Genomic DNA, 19,336 nt, shown 5'->3' with positions numbered 1-19,336 from the left:
CATTTGCAAAATTGTGTAACACAAGAAAGTGAGAATGCAAAGCAGATGATTTTATACAGATAAAAATAACTCATGATGACTGACCTTCTGATAGATCATGTGACACATGGCCACTCGAATCTTCATGCCTGCTCTCTGGACGTGGTAGAAATAGAGATGGTGAAGCACAGCCAGGAAGGTGGTGGACAGAGAAATGCCTGCAGCATAGCCATAGGCCTCATAGACTGCCGCCTTGTTGTTGGGGTCATAACTCTCAAAGAACTCTATCAGTTTCCCAAGCAGCAGTGGCTGAATGACTTTGATGGTTTCCTGATGGAAAATGGGACAAATCACATGTGGATGTGCTGCTTTAAAACAAAACAGGAGGATGAATACAGGTTTGCTCTCTAGAAGCTGTGTGGTTTACTTGTGACACTGCACCTTACCTCGATAACAGTGAATATTCCAAAGAGTGAGTACGACCTCCAGTAGCACTGAATAAGAGCTTTGGTGAGTTTGGGTGTGCGCACATCTTTGGCTGCCCTCTGAACCTCCCGGTCCCAATACCTTTGAAAAGGATGCAGAAGTGAAAAGAAAGGGGGCGTATTACATTAAATTACAGTAAGCAATATCACTCTCAATCATAAAATAATGGTGAGTCACAAGAAACCATCAAAACCATTAAAAAGAGACAGGAAAGGCAGGCAATAAATAAAGTCACTGAAATGCTGATGAAAAATCAGCTAATGAAGAAAGACATTAAGCATTCATTTCTCCTACCACTGTAGTTCCTGCCCGAGCCTTTTAGACCCATCCTCTGGCAAAACTTTATACATGTCATCTTCCTCTAACGTCCTCTTGTAGCCAATTCTGAACAAGGGATTCAGCCAGCTAGAAATAAGGAAAAGTGTTTTCAGTCGTTTAGATGTTTAGGTCTGTAAAGAAAATTATTACAATAAGACATGATATTTAGGTCTTGCTGTTTGTAGTTCAAGAGTAATTTACAAAGGTTTACAAAGATAATGTACAGGCGACTAAGGCGTCAAGCTTTCTATGTAGCTTCAGGAGGGAAATTTGAACCAGAGACACTGTTTGAGGATAGCACTGTGTGGCTCCTAGCCTCCTACTTCATTTCATAGAGAAGCAGAAAAGCAATGGTTCACTTTGCTTTCAGTGGTTATTTTGCATGCATTACGAGATGCCACAGCTATTCAAATTAAATGAAATAATCCAGTTTATAGCCCAGACTGGAGGATATAGAGTTTTGTTTTGTTATTTTTTATTACAGCCAGATGGCAGGTCTTAAGTGTACAGAATGACAGGCTACATTGTCTAATATTTTGTCAAGGCAACTTGTAAATTGTCCAATTAAAAACCGTTAAGCCTGTTCGCAAATATGTGTAATTTGCAAATATATGGAAACAACATCAAAACAGTTTGCTCCAGGGGGTCTTAGCTGTGTCTTGCTCTCTCCTCCGAGTCAAGACAGTGGGATTTCTCCAAGGATGCTCAGCGGCTACCTGCTACCACATTCAGGCATCCTGTCATGAATGGCCACTAACTGTCACACAGGAGAACTTTTCCATTCATTTAATGTCAAACACGGCTGTCTGTCACTGCGGGCTGCTTTCCTTACCAGAAGAAAATCTTGGAGAGGAGATTAGCTGTAGCCGACGGATTATCCCTCGCCTCCCTCCGCAGACCTTCCATGCCCCTCACACTGAAAACAACCTGGAAACGACCTCTGCGGGCTATGTGGCACAGGGATATCGATAAAGACTAAGAGAAGGCAACGCTATCTGAACATTTGCGGTAAACTACCAAGTCTGTCAGTATCACACCTACCGACATGCACGAGAGGATTACCACATGGGGCGCCCGCAGCCGGCTCGGCTGTCAGATGAGTGCCGCGTGGTCCCGCCCTCAGCCTGCGGATTGGCTGGCAGGACCCTCCATCACTGCCCAAACCTCATCTCAACGACCCCTCACACAGGCATATCTGTCTGACAGGGGGTCCTCAAACTTTTTCATATTCCAATTCCAGACAATCAGTTTGACTTTCTTAATCCCTATCTGAAGTCATATTGTCCTAGAGGTTTGCCAGGAAAATATATTTTGTTTAAGTATTAAATTGTCTAAGGTGTCATAGGCCTACTTCAATACTGAAAGACTAAAATAACATGTTAAACTTATTACTCAACTCAACTCAACTCAACTCAACTTTATTTATAAAGCCCTTTAAAACAACCACAGCTGGAACAAAGTGCTGTACAAAAATAGGCAATAACAGGAAAATAAATATTAGAATAATTGTTTATTGTTTTTATTGTTTTTAAAACAATATAAAACAATAAAACAATTTAATAAAGAGAATAAAACAATTAAAAGTAAATTAAAACAAACACAAACAAATAAAAACAATAAATAAAACAAAACACTAAAACAGAAGCGGAGTCTCATGCGGGGTTGAAAGCCAAGGAATAGAAATGGGTTTTTTTCAAAAATGGACAGTGTGGAGGCCTGTCTGATGCGGAGGGGTAGCTCGTTCCACAGTTTCGGAGCGGCAATTGAAAAAGCTCTGTCCCCTCTGAGTTTCCATTTTGACCTCGGTACCTCCAGGAACCAGGAATGTTTACAGTTTCTAGTGAATTCAGTTCAAATTATTCCTCTTTTTGCTGGAAGCCCCTCAAGGACCCCACATTGAAAACCACAGAAAGGCACCAGTACAGTAGTGAACATAAATAATTTTTTCTTATATGGGGAGGTGAGGTAACATCACATCCAGTGAACAAAATAGCCATCCTTCCTGATGCATTCTGTCATTATACACTGAATTAATTCATATTTACTGGCGACCCCCTTGAACACTCTGAAAGGCCCATGTACACAAGAAGAGAGGGCAGATTTCAGAGCAGATGAAGGCAAATATTTGGTGAAAAGTTCAAGTGCGCCGTGCACTATAAGCCAGTGGTTTCCTAAGTGGGGTTCTTGGAAGGGTGTTCCCCCAAAGATAGAGTGGACAGTGGCAACGAGGCAGTGGTTTAGGAATGACTGGTGTCTTGCCCTCTCGAGTGATACCTTACAGCGCAGAAACATTTGTTCTGTACCAAATAATCTCCAAATCTTTCAAAATTATATTAAATGGTGGCCCTTTGGGATGAACCATCTCATATTTAGTGGGGTCCTTGACCTTTTTACATGTGACTCTTTGGGATACAGTCTTATCCTTTGGCCCGCCCAATTATGAACAGCATCTTGCTTCAGTTTATGTGATTTTTTAAAGGTTATTCAAATATATGCGGGAGTTTTATCAAATATCTTTCATCAGTAGTACATTCAGCTTTTCAGTGGGATTGCAGATGTAGATTTGCACATTTGGCAAATTAATACTTTATCACATAAAGTATGAAGTCAAATCCCTATTCTCTTCCATATTCAATTTACCTCTTACAGTGGTTCATGAGCAAGATCTAAAATTAAATATTTTGTGCCATATTGTGAATTTCATCAGATTTTTTTTTTTTTTTTTTAAGTTAAACTGTAAATTTAAAGGTTTAATTTAATGTAAAAGGTTTAATTTAAAGGTTAAATTTCTGATCATTACTGGCACTATTTAATTGATAAATTCAAACATGGCTACATCTACAGAACAAAGACCATGATGAACAACATTTGGCTTTACTACTTGCTAAATATTGTGTGCAGAAATAGTTAAACCAGCAACTGGACTTTGCCACATTGCTCATAGTCTTTTAGGTTTACTGATTACACCTTTATTATTTTTCATGTTAATGTGATACTTGACCTTACTCCCAGACCAAAACTGGAGCACAAAAAAGACAAAATAAGCTGAAGGGGCCCTTTCAAAAGGAGCTTCCTGTAATTTAATGACTAACCGTCAGTGCAGGCTTCCTTTACTATTTTACTTTCAGCCCCCGCTGTCCACCCATTCCCACTAAAGAGAACAAGGCAAGATGTCCTTTATGTAAATCATCTCAGTGAAACACATGTCTGCAGTGTAATTTGCTTGCCTGAGGCGACTTGATTTTTTTGTCATTTTCTTGAATCAGCTGAAAGACAGTATACATATAGATTTTGAACCACCAAATGTCAGGCGTGCAGATTGTGGCTCTCCTCGGCGGCCTTGCCGGCCTCGGTGCCACCATCGGTGCCACGGTGTCCAACGAGTGGAGGGCCACCAGCAGGGCATCTTCAGTCATCACAGCAACATGGGTGCTGCAGGGTCTGTGGAACAACTGTGCTGGGAATGCTATTGGAGCCTTGCACTGCAGGCCACATCATACCATCCTCAAGCTAGAAGGTAAGTCGAGACGAAACAGAGACAAACATGGCATGCTGACACACTGGTGGTAGGCCCTCAGAAACTTTGTTTACATCCAGGCTCAGGGTCAGGGTAAAAACCTGAGCGACCAGGATGTTAGGATTTCATTTTAAAACTGAACATATCTACGGGTATTTTGAAAAAGAGTCTTTATTTGATGTTCATTATTAATAACTCTACAACATAGAGCACACAGCCTGGCAGCGTGTTATCATTTTGTCAGCATATCAACAGGTTATCTGCTTTCCTTTAAATAAAAAAAATCCTAATTTGTTATTATCTTTTCCAGTCTCTTATTTTGAGTGTTTCAAGTAGCAAAACCTTTCAAATTAGACTTGCTTTCATGTTATCATCACTTAGCTATCATTATCTTATATCTGTTATAATTGATTATACCAACGACATGATGTAGAAAATAACTTAAATTTAGTTCAGGACTGGATTATTTACCAGTGTTGCTTAACAATACTTTATGATGTTCTCTCGCAGGCTTTCTTTATTTTTATCAGATACAGAAGAGTTTTATAATTACTTGTCAAGAATTCATGTTTTTTTTTCTTGCATCATCTATGCATGAATACAGATGAAAGTGACTGCATTGCTTGATAACATACAATATCATTTGACAATATCATTCAATATTGTTCAAACCTGTGGAAACTGGAAATACGGCATTACCCTAGAAAGAAATGTCTGAACATTTGATGATATTGGTTTGTGTTCGAGGTGATGGTGTATGTGTTAGCTGTGGCAAATGTGTAATCCTTAGAAGGAAATAATCAAACTGAGTGTGTCTGAGTCACAGATGTATAAAGGAGAACATCACCAGTTAACATTTGTAAAGGGTGGGTGCAATAATAAGAGAGTGAGAAAATCTTATCCAATTTATTACACAGTTAAATCAAAAAAGAAAATGTTGTTAAACCCTTGATGCAACCTGTATGTCAGCTGTTCCACTGGGATCTGCATAGTGTGGTGATATTTTAATTATGGCTTATACTGCAACATATCAGATATACAGATTTTAATGAATTTTTTATTATTATTGCCGAAATAATGAAATAGGTCCTTTTTACACATCAGTTCAAACCAGTGCTACATTAATATATTCTTAAAAAAAAAAAAAAAAAAAAAACATATTCTATAGTTTCCAATACACACTCACTGAAAAACATGTTTATAGTTGGAGAGGGGGGGTTTATTGACAGTGAACAATCTTATGTTGTGCTGCGGGTTTTGTTGTTGTTGTTGTTGTTGTTGTTGTTGTTGTTGTTTTTCTGTTCCAGAAGGTATGTGTGTGTTTGCTGGAGCAATTTGCCCTGTTATAATTTCTAACAAATTAGTTATGATACTATTTATCCAGAGTGGAGATACCATAAACAACAAGAACATTGTTATCAAGGTTCTTGCTTTGGGATTAAGACATAATACCATAAGTTATTGCTTTAACAACCACACCAAATCAACCAACCTAATTGAGTGTGACAGGAATATTATATTTTCCTATAAATTCCTCTTGCTTAATTAATTTGTTTTCCACTTAGGCTGTTGTTATGAATCCTTTTCTGTAAATAGGATGCAATGGAGTGCTTTGAGATTGTCAGCTCCATCTAATGGTGATGTCAAGGCAACGACTAGTCATGTTTATGTATCACCACCAGATGGGGCTCTAACTCAGTTTATAATGATTCAATGAATTTCCTAACATGGGTGTGTTTCCTATGTGTTTTTTTTTTTTTCTTCTTCTTTTTTTTTTCTTTTTTTTAAATTCTGTGACATCATGAAAACGATTTTGTATTCATACCTTCCTCAGCCATGTGGCACAAATTAGTTCCTCTTCATCACTGAGACATCGCACAGTTTTCAGTGACATGCTGTTAATAAGTTATCTCTACTGAGCTATTTTAGGCTCCTCAAAAAGTTGTTCGCTCACACACACACACACACACACACATGCATACACACTCTTGGAACGTGTTAATCATAGGTGACAACTTTTTGGGAGGAAGTTATCTTCTTCTAAACACACATGCTCCCTTTGTGTGTGTGTGTGTGTGTGTGTGTTTCCTCCCATCTGAGTTGTCTGATTTCACACATAAAACTCAGAGCACAAATGCATGTATAAAAACACACACACATATATACATTTATGTACTTCTGTAATTTCTGTATGATAATGTCACATGTATTAGAATGTCACTATTTTTTTATGCGCTCAATTTAACATGTAATTTTGGTAATGATGATGTTATGACCATTTTTGAAAAGAAAAGCCTAACCAGAGACAGGAGACACAAATTAGCCTAGGCTAGAAAACCTGTAGGCAACACATTTGCATCATGTTACTGTAATTTGTTAAAATATTTTTTTTCATTGTCTCTGACAAATAAACTAACAAAATCAAATAAAATAACAAGCACAGACACTTACACATACACATACACACATATTGTACATGCAGTTGCTTCTTATTACATGAAACGTCATAAGTGACGTCACTGTGACACATCTACCTCCAGACCTTTGGATCCCCCCTGCCCAGCGCCTTGCTCACCACCTATCATACTGAGTCTCAGTGACGTGTATGAGGTGAAAGTGTGGAGGAAGCTACAGTACATAGACCACTGATTCCCTGTGTTGTTTTTGAGGCCAAACCCCTCCCCACAGATTATAACAGCCCACAACACATTAACTATTAATCCCAGTTTACCCATTTAACTCCCCCAGTGTGGAGTCAGGCTGCCTTTTCCACAAAGCTTTCTGTCCGGGGGAACCATTCATCAATTCTGAATTCTCCACCAACTTAAAGAGCAGGGTTGAGGAGCTGTCCGTGCAACATGAGTAGCATGGTTACAGAGATCCTTGCTTTCACTTTGACCACTATGGGTTGGGTGCTAGAATCTTGCATCTTGCCGCTGGATTACTGGAAGGTGTCATCCCTCGACGGAACAGTCATCACCACAACCATGATATGGTCCAACTTATGGAAGGCCTGTGCCAGTGATTCAACGGGAGTATCCAACTGCAAAGACTTCCCCTCAATGCTGGCGTTGGATGGTCAGCTCTTTTTCTTTCCAATAATGCTTGGCAACTGTTGTACTATTTCAGTGTACCCAAAATCTAGTCTGCCTTGTTTTATTAGCTGTTCTAACAGGCTGAGAGTAAGCGTTTGTTTGACCATGCTGATTTTTGGCTGTTTTTATGTTGAATGTGTCATAACTCTAAATCAGCTACTCATCATGCAACGGTTATCTTGGTGATTTGAACATATATCAAATTTTATTGCATTTACCGGTATATCATCGCTGATCATGTACAAATATATAAAACTCAGAGACGTTATAATAGCTAATTTACATCTCCAGTCTCCAAAAGACATAAAATACAGTTAATACTGGTTCATCCACAATGCCCTCGTCCTTAACCCTTAGATGCATGGCTCACCAAACCCTACACTCTTCCATGAGTGGGGTCAAAAATTACCCCAATTGAAATGAATGGGTTTTACACTGTAAACTTCAGAAATGTCTTTCATTTTGGTTAAAGATGATGATTTTTATTGTGTTTTAGTCAACAAAAGAATTATTTCATGTTTGACATGTCCATTTATCACTTTTAATAAACATTTTATCAAAAAACATATTTTAAATAGGTCAAAAAAAGTAAACATCCAAAAATTATCCCTATTAGAAACAATGTGTTTAATGCAATATTTCTTCATTTTGGTTTTAAAATAATGATTCTTATTCTATTTTGGTCAACACAAGAATAATTTCATGTTTTACATGTTCATTAATCACAGGGCTACTCAACCCATGGCCCAGGGGCCACATGCAGCCTGTACGTCATTTTTATGTGGCCCGCCACTATCATATAATAAAAATATTATGATTCTATCTAATCATTTTGTGAATAAAGCCTCATTTTGTTGTAACCTGATCATTTCATCATTAATCATTGCATGACAATCTTTTATTCAGTGAGGTTTGGCCTTGGATGGAAATGTAGCTGTTTTCTGTATGTTTCATTCATTTTTAGACTAGTCATGTAGGCTGTGACAAAATTATTTTTTAAACGTCCAAAACAGGACAGACGTTTTTAGCTTGCGGCCCTTGGAGCTGAATTTTGCTGAGTGGCCCCTGAGCCATCTTAAGTTGAGTAGCCCTGATTTATCACCTTCTTCCATTTGATCAAAATATTGCTATCAATGCAGCTATCAAAACGTCAACATTCATTGTTTGTGTGTCCGTCTGTCTATGCACGTCCACTGGGATTCTCTCTTCTCACTGTGAGCAGCTGTTACAAACTACTTGCTTGTGGCTATGAGCGCTGCACATACGGTCACTGCATTTCCAACACTATAGCTGGCTTTGCGATCTTTGTTTCTTGGACACATCTTACACCTCTGTCTCTTCTGCTGGCCCTGTCTACTTCTCTCCTGTGTCTGGATTGCAGCTTTTGTCATTCTACACCTTCCCATAGCTTCAGTGATGTAGGTTGGTAGGTGTGGGTTACCTTCCAGTCATCATATATATATTCTGAGGTATAAAAATGCTGATAATACTTACATGTATGTTGCTGTGTAAAAATAACCTTCAGGGTGGTGAGACTGATGGCATTAGATGTGTGCATCAACACTAAATGTATACCTGACATTCACAGTTGATAAAAATCAAAGGTTCCTAGGGTTAACCCTTGAAATTCCATAGAAAATGCTTGGGGTCATTTTTGACCCCACGTATGGAAGAGTGGGGTATTGATATAAAAAAAAATGCAATTACTTAAAAAATATAACAGTTAGATACAAATCCAAATGGCCTCATGTCAAAGACAACCTATTTAAGGAATACATGGAAGATTAAATGATAAAAATTTAAAATGACTAAGATATTGCAAAAAAAAACACCTCCAGGGTCATTTTTGACCCCACGTATGCATGCAAGTTTTGTCAAAGAATTCAGGTTGATGCTCATTGGTGCTCAGTACCTTCTAAAGCTAATAGATATCTTGACGCCTGAGGCAAAATGCAAGTCAGAAACAACTCATTTACCTCCAAATATGTCAATGTTTAGCTGTGGTTCTCAGGACATGGTGGCTATAAATGAGATTTACTGGGAGCCGCAGGCTGTTTCTACCATGGTTGACTAGTTTCTGGAGTTAACCACCAAGGTAATATTTGCCTCTAAATCACATCAGTGTCACGTCAGTGCTGTCACCGCTATACCACAAGGAACTTAAAAACAATTATAGTTACTGCTGACAAATTGTCCTTCAGAATTTGGGTGTAAATTTGTCACCCGCATAGTCACTGACCTTGTATGAGTCACCAGGATGTGAAAATGGGAGAGTACAGGAAATGCAAAATCACAGAGAATCAGTGCAAAAATCACTGAACATAACAAGTCTACCTGACTGTAAGTTGATCTCCATATTTTGTTCTTGCAGGGTACATCCAGGCTTGCAGGGGATTGATGATTGCAGCCATCTGTCTGGGTTTCTTTGGTGCCATATTTGCCCTTGTAGGAATGAAATGCACTAAAATTGGAGGAACTGATGTAAACAAAGCCAGGATAGCCTGCTTTGCTGGTGTGAATTTCATTCTTAGTGGTAAGTACAAAGGTGAGCTAGAATCATCAGTGAAACAGCATTTTTCTGTCATTCTAACATTACATTCTTTTTTCTTATTCCACTCAGGCCTCTGCTCACTCTCTGCATGCTCCCTCTATGCTCACCAGATAACGACAGAGTTTTTCGACCCCATGTTTATCGCACAGAAGTGAGACACATATTTGACCTATAGAGCCAGCCAGTAGGCCTTACAATGACTCAGTGGGCTATGTAATGTTTCATTGTCTCATTCTGTGACTCCAGGTATGAGCTGGGAGCTGCTCTGTTTATCGGCTGGGGAGGATCAATCCTCTGTATTCTTGGAGGTGGTTTGTTCTGCTTCTCCATTGCTGGTTCTTGTACCAAAAGGTTTGTATGAGTGATCACAAAGAAAACCTCACCTTGTGTATCAGTTTTCTGGATTTATGTAGGTCCTTGTTTTGTGAAGATTATTTTTTTTATTGTGTTTCCTTGCAGTCATAGTCAGGCGGGCTATATCTACAAGGGTGCTACCTCCCATTCTCATATCTCTTCCTACCCAAGAGGGCAAGCAAAGTCTGTAAACCAGAGGCCTCCTCCAGAGTACAGCAGCTCCTCCAGAATGCAGCACTTTGATAAAAATGTATATGTGTGAGGGATGCTGACAGAAAACACTTTCTATCAAAAGATTACGATGACTCCTGAAGACATGTTTGTCAAAGTTGTACGGTGTGAAATGAACAACATCAATAGGATTTACTGATGTTGGCTTGTGGAGGCTCACCAGCAGTAACACTTCAAACAATTTTACATGTTTGTTCCGAGGTTAACATTTGAAAGGCGCATGATACAGTTTACTGTCTGATCTTGGGATATTATATTTCTCCAAATGTGACAACTGTCTTCCATATTTATATTTCACAGTCCTAGATATTATTGTATATTGAACATTATGTAACGATTATGTCATTCTTACAGACAAGCAACAATGTTCTTTATTAATGTTCAATAAATTTGGTACAAAATCTTTTCATTTTTTTTCTATTATTATTTTCTACATTTATGTTGTTGTGTACCGTAAAAAAGTGTGTACTACTGAATAAGACATTTACTTTATCTTTCTGGCTTCATCTGTAAGCCACCCACTGATGCTGTTAATCTGTAATGTCAGCATTTAAAACCATGTCTAACACGGATGAGCTTGTTTTCCATGACATAATCATTAACTATGATTTTGTAATATGCAAACTCTGGGAGGGCCAACTGGGGCTACACTGTGTACTATCTCATTGTGTATTTCTCACTAAGTACTGTGGGAAATTATTATGTGTAATTATGGGACCTGGGTGTGTTTTATAAATGCTTGCACAGTTTGTGAATAGAAATAAAATGACAAGTTTCAATATGCAGCAGGTTCTGCTTTGTGCGTCATTATTTGATGTACAGGTGATGTCATTTCCCTGTTAATATTCATGGGGGTGGGGAAAGGACAGAGTGTATTCTTGCAGGTCGAGGAGAAGGCAACAGTTTCCAGTTGTTTTGTATTCTCTTGTGGTGATTCACAGTGTGCCTCGTTTAACTTTTCAGGGATTTCACCCCAGTAATATGATATGATGTAGGGGTCGAAAATTATTTCAAGTCACTGAAGCAATGCGGTTTATTATACAGTATATTAAATGCATTTACCATGGATGTAAATCTGATGTGAACCTTTCCTAGCAAAAGGCAGCAAGAAGTGGTGTAGAATATCTCAAGTGCGAGCCACACTCCTGAGAGTTTACAGTAAACATCTTTCACAGCCACACACCGCCCACATCAACACTAATGGCACATGGCACAAACACACCATGTCATCCTGTCCTGAAGACCTTTCATCACCCACTGAAATGAAACAAGAGCCGTTGTCATTCTGCTTGCCACTGGGTGCACGGAAAGTGTGAGATTGTTCTGGTCTACCCCATGACTCAGCAGGAGCATCATTAGGAGGCCTCCTCTGTCTTGGCTTACTGTTTTCAGAAATGAGGAAACGTCTGATCCAAGTGTTTGGCTTCTTGATCTCGACGCTGGGATGGCTGTTTGTGCTGTGCACCATGGCCATGGACTATTGGAGGATCACCCAAATAGGTGGGCAAGGAGGCTCCTTCATCATCAAGGTGGCCTGGTACTGGTCCAACCTGTGGAAGGACTGCTTCACCGACTCCACAGCGGTGACTAACTGCAGAGACTACCCAGTCCTCTGGTCTGTCACTGGTAAGTGCTCTGTAGCATACACATGCCTTAAGAATGATGTCTCTGTTACTCATATTCTCCATAACATTTTTATGTTGAGGCCTTTGCCTCATGCTGTTTTAGCCCCCCACTGCTAGATATTTCTTCTATTTTATCCCTGTCATCAAGGATAAAATAAAATGTCATGTGTCTTTGTTTGATTTATCCTCTATTATTTCATATTGTATTTTTGTCAGACCTTTCTATGACCTGATTTGATTTTACCTTACCAAACCCCAACCCATCATCCCAGGTATTATTTTATGTGTACTTTTCCTTTGTTGGGTTTGTCTGTTTTTTGTATTTTTCTATGCAATCAGTTTGTGGTTCTTGGGTTGTTAAACATTCATAGTTTCCTGCTGTGTTTCATTTTAAGTGTTTTATTTTGTCCATTTTACTTATATCTTGTGAAACAAAGTTATTATTATTAATAGATATGCAATAGAACGTTCTGTGGTCCTGCAGCTGAGTAAGAAGAGGGATGAGCCACCAGGGTTAGGTGGCAAGTTCAGACTGGAGCAACACTCTCAGTTTGTGTTCATATGTTTACCATAAAGACACCTGAATTAAAGTGTCCATCACCAATACCATATGTCTGAATTCACAATTACACTGGCATGTCTGTCAAAGTGGTGATAAATTCACCTACTGATTTAAAACATAATTTCTACAATTTAATCCTTTCTTGGTCACTTGTTACCACATATCAGCTCAGTTAACATTACAGACAGGACAATGTAAAAATTAAAAATCATGATAATTATGACCAGATTTATCACTATTTTCAGTATTATCACAGTATTATTTAAATGTTGTGAGATGTTAAATAATTCCTAATAGACACCAATGCCATATATTAATGTATGAAACACAAAACGCAAGCATAAGTTCCCTAGGTCAGATTTAAAATAACAATCATATATAAACCTATTAGATGTGCATTGCACACAAAAGACCAACACAATACACAACCATATATAAATAAATCAAGTGTGAATTGTGCATATAAGTGCAACACAACAGGAAGATTGACTTTGGACAATGCTAGACAGTGTGTACTGAAAAAACTGTGTCTTTTTAAAAACCTGCTAATCAAAAACGGTTACTGTCATAATTAAAATATGAAACAGTGTCATGAATCAGTGAATTTTTGATCACAGTTTATAGTAAAACTGGTAAACATCATTCCATCCCTTGTTAACATGATAGTAAGTCTACTTTATTTCTGTTTCTTACAGCTTATGTCCAGGGAGTGCGAGGCCTGCTGATGTGTGGCTTGACTCTTGGATTCTTTGCTGCAGTGCTTTGCTTTATCGGGATGGAATGCACTTATATAGGTGGAGCGGATAAAACCAAGGACAAAGTACTGTTTGCTGGAGCAGTGTTTCATTTTGTTGGTGGTGAGTACAAAACACATGCAATACAAGATTATGCAACTGAAAGAAATGTTTTGTCCTCAGCGTGTGACCGTATCCCTGAAACGTCTTCCCACAGGTGTGTCAGACATCGCTGCCTACTGCTTATACATCAACAGGATCGCCAGGACAAGTTTTGCTGCCAGTTTACAACCAGGAGTCTTACGGTACAGGATGTTTCCTTTTGTCATGTCTAATCTGCATTACTACGATGGAAAAATACCAGAACTTTACTTCACTATAGAGTTCTATCAATAAAGTATAAGTTCTATCAATATAGTATAAAGAGCCAAAACTGCACCTTACTTTTATGTAGAATACATCCGGACTAAATTGTATTGACTTTTCTTTGTCTTGATCTAATTTCAGGTATGACATAGGAACCCCCATATTCCTTGGATTAGTGGGATGTTTTTTCATCCTTTTGGGAGCCGTACTTTACGCTGTAACCGTCTACAAAGCAATCCTCCCTGAAAGGTGATAATAATCTATCTTCACCTTTTGCATTAGGGGGGCTGTGGAGGTCAAACTACAATATTAACTTGCATTGTTTTTGTCTTACAGTAGAGTGATATACACCTATGGAGGACGAACATACATGGTCCCTCGCTCCGGAGGCAGAACCCAGTACACAGGATACTACAGACCGTCCAGACAGTACGGATATTACATGGGCTCAGGACGATCCAGCAGCTCCAAAATCTCAAAGCTCTCGCAGACGACACCAGAGAAAATGTCACAAAGAGATGCATTTGTGTAGTGATTATAAATGTGGATAACCAATGGTCAGCCTAGCTGGGATGAGGGTCTGATTTAAATGAGGCCATATTACTTTTGTTCATAAAGGACCTTACCAGTGATTTTTAGCATAATATCTACAAACTGTATATACTTCACGTTTCTGCTAATCTTTTTGCAAAGAGAGGAGTTGTATTTTAGAACTCCAAGATTATTTTCCTATCTTTTATCAAGACATTGGTTTCCCTTTATCTCACTACGATATGGAAATTAACTTTCAGAGACGCTGCCATCACCATAATAAAGTCATCCATGGTAGTTTTCCTAAAAGCAGCAGTACTGTTGAGTTTGGATGCCTTGAAATTGGCCAAGTTCATGTGGAAAGATTTATTTTACACAGTGAATTATCAGTTGCATGGTTTATAAATGGTGACTTTATTAGCTAAGGAAAAAGAACTTTATAAGTTGGGTGTCTCAACCAAAAATGTACATGTGAAAATTAAGGGATTTTAATGATATGCTGTGAAACCTCTTGAAACCCCATGATTTTTAAAATGGTTTGTTGTGATGTAGAATGCAGGTAAATTGGGGTAAATGGGCCAAACATTCAGCATCACCATTATGGCCCTTTAAGCTGTCTCCTCAACGCACCTCATGTATGACTGTAAATTATTTCATGTTTCCATATTCTTTCCATTTTTGCCTTGCCTAGAGGGTCATTTGTTGCATATATATTTTGTTTACTTACAGCATAGTGACTGTCTGCTCAGTAATTGTGGTTTATCATGAACATGTATTGTTTTTAAACACTGTGGCTGGAATACCTGTGAATAAACACAGTAAATAATACTTTTATATACAATGCCTGTCATGATGACTGAATTCCTTTCATATAATGTAGAGTGGTAATGATGACTTCATGACAACACTCTAATCATCAGCGTTTCTGCATTAAAGGCACTATGCAAAATTGTATTATTGAATATAGAGTCAGCTGATAAACACTGTGGAATAGTCAAATAAGTTGTCAGTGTGTCTGGCTGATGATCAGAGCTATGCAGTCTGTACCATAATTAAATGATAATTCCACTTTTTTTTTTTTTTCTTTTAGTTGAGTCTAAACATCCTCACTTATTTCAACAGTCAGCAATTTTACATAGTGCCTTTTTAATCTATGCTTAATCCTTAAAAGTAAATGCTTACTACTCTTCAATCTGTCACCACTGATCAAGTATTAAAAGCAATGTTATGGTCAGTGAAATAAATTCTGTGTTTTAACACCTCATTTGTTTTAACACATCACTGACTCGTCACTGACAAATCAAGAGTTAAATGTAAAATGAAACTCACCTCATGGTGGTAGGCTCCTTGGTATGATACCAATAACAAACGTGTTGAAAGTGACCTTCACAGAACAAACGAACAGTTAATCCAAAGCAAAATGGCATGATGGTGTACACAAACCACATTGTGTCTGTTGCCCTATGTGTGCACGTGTCTGAGTTCATCTGGGTGTGTGTCCTGCAGTGTGTGAGGTTGGGCTGTGGGTGGACAGCGCTGGATGCCATCTTTCTCTCACAGGTTTCCACAGTTAAGGCTCGAGAAGGAAGCATTGGTGGCACTTGTGCCATTGCTTGGTTTTAGCCTTTTTTCGGTGCAGCGGTTCAGCAATCAGGCAAACATGAATTACAGGACTGTGGTGATGTACATGGAGATCGGCTGCTTTGTGGTCTCTGTGTGTGGATGGATCCTGGTCTGCTCCACCATGCCCACAGAGATCTGGACCTGGTCTGAGGTAGACAGCATAGTTCTGACCACTTCAAACTACTTCTCCAACCTGTGGAAGGATTGCATATCTGATTCAACAGGAGTATCTGACTGCAAGGGAATCCCATCAATGCTTGCACTGAATTGTAAGTGAAAATCTACATCATCGCGAAACAAAAGCAACCTGCCAAAATATGTCTACAAAACAAGTATTGCTGTCTACATATTATGGATAACTTTTTATTGTTTTGTTTTTGTTGCTGTTGGACAGGGGACATCCACATGTGTCGCGCTCTCATCATCACCTCCATTATTCTGGGCTTCTTCGGATCCATTCTTGTCTTAGTGGGAATGAAGTGCACTAAGATTGGAGGATCAGAGATTGCAAATGCAAGAGTAACTTTTGCAGGAGGGATGAATTACCTTATCTCAGGTGAAGCTTTTCACTATGAACACACACACACACACACACACACACACACACACACACACATTGAAATACTCACTCAGTTTATTCTTTGATAAATGTGAACCCTTTTTTTTTTTTTTTTTTTTAGGGATGTGCTCCATGATTGCCTTTTCCTATTATGGAAACAAAATAAGAGCGGAATTTCAAGACCCAAATTTCAAAGCTCAAAAGTACGTTAGAAGTGTCATGTATAGCGCATGCTTTATAGTGTGCTTCTGTGGTCAAAATACAACAAATGTCTGTACTGTTCCTATATTGTCAGGTTTGAAATAGGTGTTGGTGTGTTTATTGGCTGGGGAGGCTCCACCCTACTTGTTGTTGGAGGTCTTATTTGCAGTAGCTTTGCAGGGAAGGAAGGCTGCCAGTCAAGGTAATGTTGTGATCGTTTTTTGATTCTGCAAGATTATCCCAGTTTTTATTATTATTACTATATTGCCACAGAATGATTCAAAAACATGCCGTATGTATTTTTTGAATTAAACCTCACAGCTCAAAGAAAAAGGGGCTCCCTGTCTACCGGTTCCCTGATCCCTACACCGCTGTTCCAGCCAAAGAGCTCAACATGTCTTCAGCTCGCACACAGAGTGATGAGAGCAGAAAATCCTGGAGCAGCAGTGAAAGCAGAGCCAGCAGTGTGTCTGGCATCAGCAGGAGCAGCAAGACATCTACTATTTATGTGTGACCAACATTCCAAAGCTGGAAAATAACTTATTACCATGTTACTGTCATTTATATATGTTTGGATGGCAAGATTTCTAAAGAATTTTTGAGGAATTAAGTAATTGTACATCTGAATAAGTTTTATTTTAAGACATACGTAATGTACAGATAGATGAGTCATTCACAATAAAACACCAACTTGCTGATAATAATGCCAATATTGGTTGTTCACTGTGTCTATCAGATTTTTCTGTAGATGAATATGTCCAAATGCTAACACAAAGATGCATTTCAGCTATGCAAATACAAATTTAACTCTATGTTTACTCTATGAATGAATGCATGTTTTCGGCATCTGAAATAAAACAAAATTATGCTATGGACTGCTGAGATTGAATGTTTGAGGCATTGAGAAATGATTTTCATAGTACAACATCCAAATCTCAAGTCATAGTAATGACATCAAAACTGCTGGACACCATGTGTCTTCATCATCTGTGCTTGAATCAGCCAAAAAAAAAAAGTGATTTTTATGGTGATATCTTTGTAAACAGCACATTTTACAGTAGTGGCCACCAGGAGTAAGAGTGAAGAACATCTTATTTCCCCTGTTATTTACCTAGAAATTAGGACAACGAGAGAATGTATAAGCATTTCTATTTTGGTCACATATTTCACTGCACCCACAGATTCTTCCCACCAGCAGTACCAGTCGTATCTAACAAGACAAACACTGTCATGGGGTTTCATGGACCAAAATTTAAACAAATGTTGATATGTGGTCTGATGTAAGGGTTTCCAAAATTTTGTGTACCATGGCCCTTTAATAGAATGGTATGTCTGGGAAGATTTGTGTTGCACAACTTGGTGCATACTTATATAACTGTCTCTGTGCATATGATTATAGTGAATTATCTGAAAGTGCACATACACAGATAAACATCGTGAAGTAAAGGTGAAATAAAAATCCTTCGGGAACCCTGGTGGTCACTGCAGCCCAGCTTGGAAGCCACTGCTCTTTCATGAAAAAGAGCAGGTGTGTGAGGCATCAGACAGCCAGGGAGGGGAGTTGTGACCAGCCTCTTAGTGCAGCTGCTTAGCTCCATAATATGAAGGAATCGTTCAGTTTGTGATAAAAGCGTGAAATTTGGTACACTTATAGCCAAAGGCATTCCCAAAAGATCTGGATATGGAGGCATCATGAATTTTCAACATGGCGCCCATGGCAGCCATTTTTCAAAATGGCCGCCAGCAACAACTGTTTTCTAAAGAGTTATTGTTATAATATGATATTGCAGACAAGATTTGTTGAATTAATTCACAATATGCACTTGGTAACGTGTTCTTTGGATAATTTAACATTTTCATTGTAAATTCAAAAGGCCACCATTTTTTCAGACTGGTTAGATATGGATGATAGTACGGCGGATAACCAAAATGATCGCTCAGTTTGTGATAAAAGCATGAAATTTGGTACACATATAGCCAAAGGCATACCAAAAATAATTAGATATGGAGGCATCATGAATTTTCAACATGGCGCCCATGGCAGCCATTTTACAAAATGGCCACCAATAATGACTGTTTTCTTATGAGTGATGGATATAATAGGATATTTCAGACTTATTTACCAAACATAGTACTTGGTAAATGTCTTTTGGATAATTGACAATTGTCATTAAATATTCAAAATGGCCACCATTTTTCAAGATGGCAGCCGTCACTTGAATGACTGTCTGATATGGGTGATCTTGGTGTCAAATCTGTCATTTTTTATGACACAGAATTCAAATGTGGAACTTTGGAATTGGCCAGAAGCTTCCTTCTGCCTCACAACTGAATATGACCACTTTCAAGATGGTAGCCATATGGCCAAAATCAAAATTATAATTGCTAGGAAATAAAGCTATTAAAATTAAAATGTTGATCCAATAAACTAAAAAAAATCCTACATCTGCAAAAATGAAAACTGAACCATTTGATGAATGGAAATTTAATAGAGTGGATGCTGAAGCACAACCAGGGCACACTGGTGACACCACTGCTGTGAAACTCAGCAAATACACTCTGCTTAATAATGCCATATTTTCTGTGATTAATGTGCTGGTTGTG

General features: G+C 38.5%; 4 protein-coding genes across 7 annotated transcripts in view; 3 read left to right on the top strand and 1 right to left on the bottom strand.

Annotated features, from left to right (window-relative positions):
* Positions 1 to 1,865, bottom strand: part of LOC115379575 (multidrug resistance-associated protein 4-like) — a 36,891-nt gene extending 35,026 nt beyond the window's left edge. For 3 of the 4 annotated variants that reach the window (XR_003930259.1, XM_030080292.1, XM_030080293.1), the window contains exons 1-4: positions 1,616 to 1,865; positions 760 to 870; positions 426 to 546; positions 85 to 309 (exon numbers count right to left, since the gene is read on the bottom strand). Coding sequence is in view for 3 of the 4 variants with exons in the window: in XM_030080292.1 (XP_029936152.1) it covers positions 85 to 309; positions 426 to 546; positions 760 to 870; positions 1,616 to 1,689 (531 nt within the window). In the remaining variant the exon portion in view is untranslated. The remainder of the gene's footprint in view (positions 1 to 84; positions 310 to 425; positions 547 to 759; positions 871 to 1,615) is intronic. The other variant, XM_030080291.1, reaches the window with a different exon arrangement.
* Positions 1,866 to 4,086: 2,221 nt separating this feature from the next.
* LOC115379915 (claudin-10-like) lies at positions 4,087 to 10,562 on the top strand. Its single transcript, XM_030080883.1, has 6 exons — positions 4,087 to 4,251; positions 7,159 to 7,378; positions 9,767 to 9,928; positions 10,016 to 10,097; positions 10,193 to 10,297; positions 10,406 to 10,562. Exons 1-6 carry the CDS (start codon positions 4,087 to 4,089, stop codon positions 10,560 to 10,562), a joined length of 891 nt encoding a protein of 296 aa, XP_029936743.1.
* Positions 10,563 to 11,824: 1,262 nt separating this feature from the next.
* On the top strand, positions 11,825 to 14,985 carry LOC115380328 (claudin-10-like). The gene is made up of 5 exons (XM_030081459.1): positions 11,825 to 12,157; positions 13,414 to 13,575; positions 13,670 to 13,757; positions 13,960 to 14,067; positions 14,155 to 14,985. Exons 1-5 carry the CDS (start codon positions 11,926 to 11,928, stop codon positions 14,348 to 14,350), a joined length of 786 nt encoding a protein of 261 aa, XP_029937319.1. The 5' UTR covers positions 11,825 to 11,925; the 3' UTR covers positions 14,351 to 14,985.
* Positions 14,986 to 15,921: 936 nt separating this feature from the next.
* LOC115380331 (claudin-10-like) lies at positions 15,922 to 17,486 on the top strand. The gene is made up of 5 exons (XM_030081461.1): positions 15,922 to 16,241; positions 16,367 to 16,528; positions 16,653 to 16,734; positions 16,827 to 16,934; positions 17,054 to 17,486. Exons 1-5 carry the CDS (start codon positions 16,010 to 16,012, stop codon positions 17,244 to 17,246), a joined length of 777 nt encoding a protein of 258 aa, XP_029937321.1. The 5' UTR covers positions 15,922 to 16,009; the 3' UTR covers positions 17,247 to 17,486.
* The last annotated feature ends 1,850 nt before the right edge of the window (positions 17,487 to 19,336 follow it).

Source organism: Myripristis murdjan, chromosome 21 (assembly GCF_902150065.1).
Source record: "Myripristis murdjan chromosome 21, fMyrMur1.1, whole genome shotgun sequence".
NCBI lineage: Eukaryota > Metazoa > Chordata > Actinopteri > Holocentriformes > Holocentridae > Myripristis > Myripristis murdjan.
This window is presented reverse-complemented; position numbering and strand designations above follow the sequence as displayed.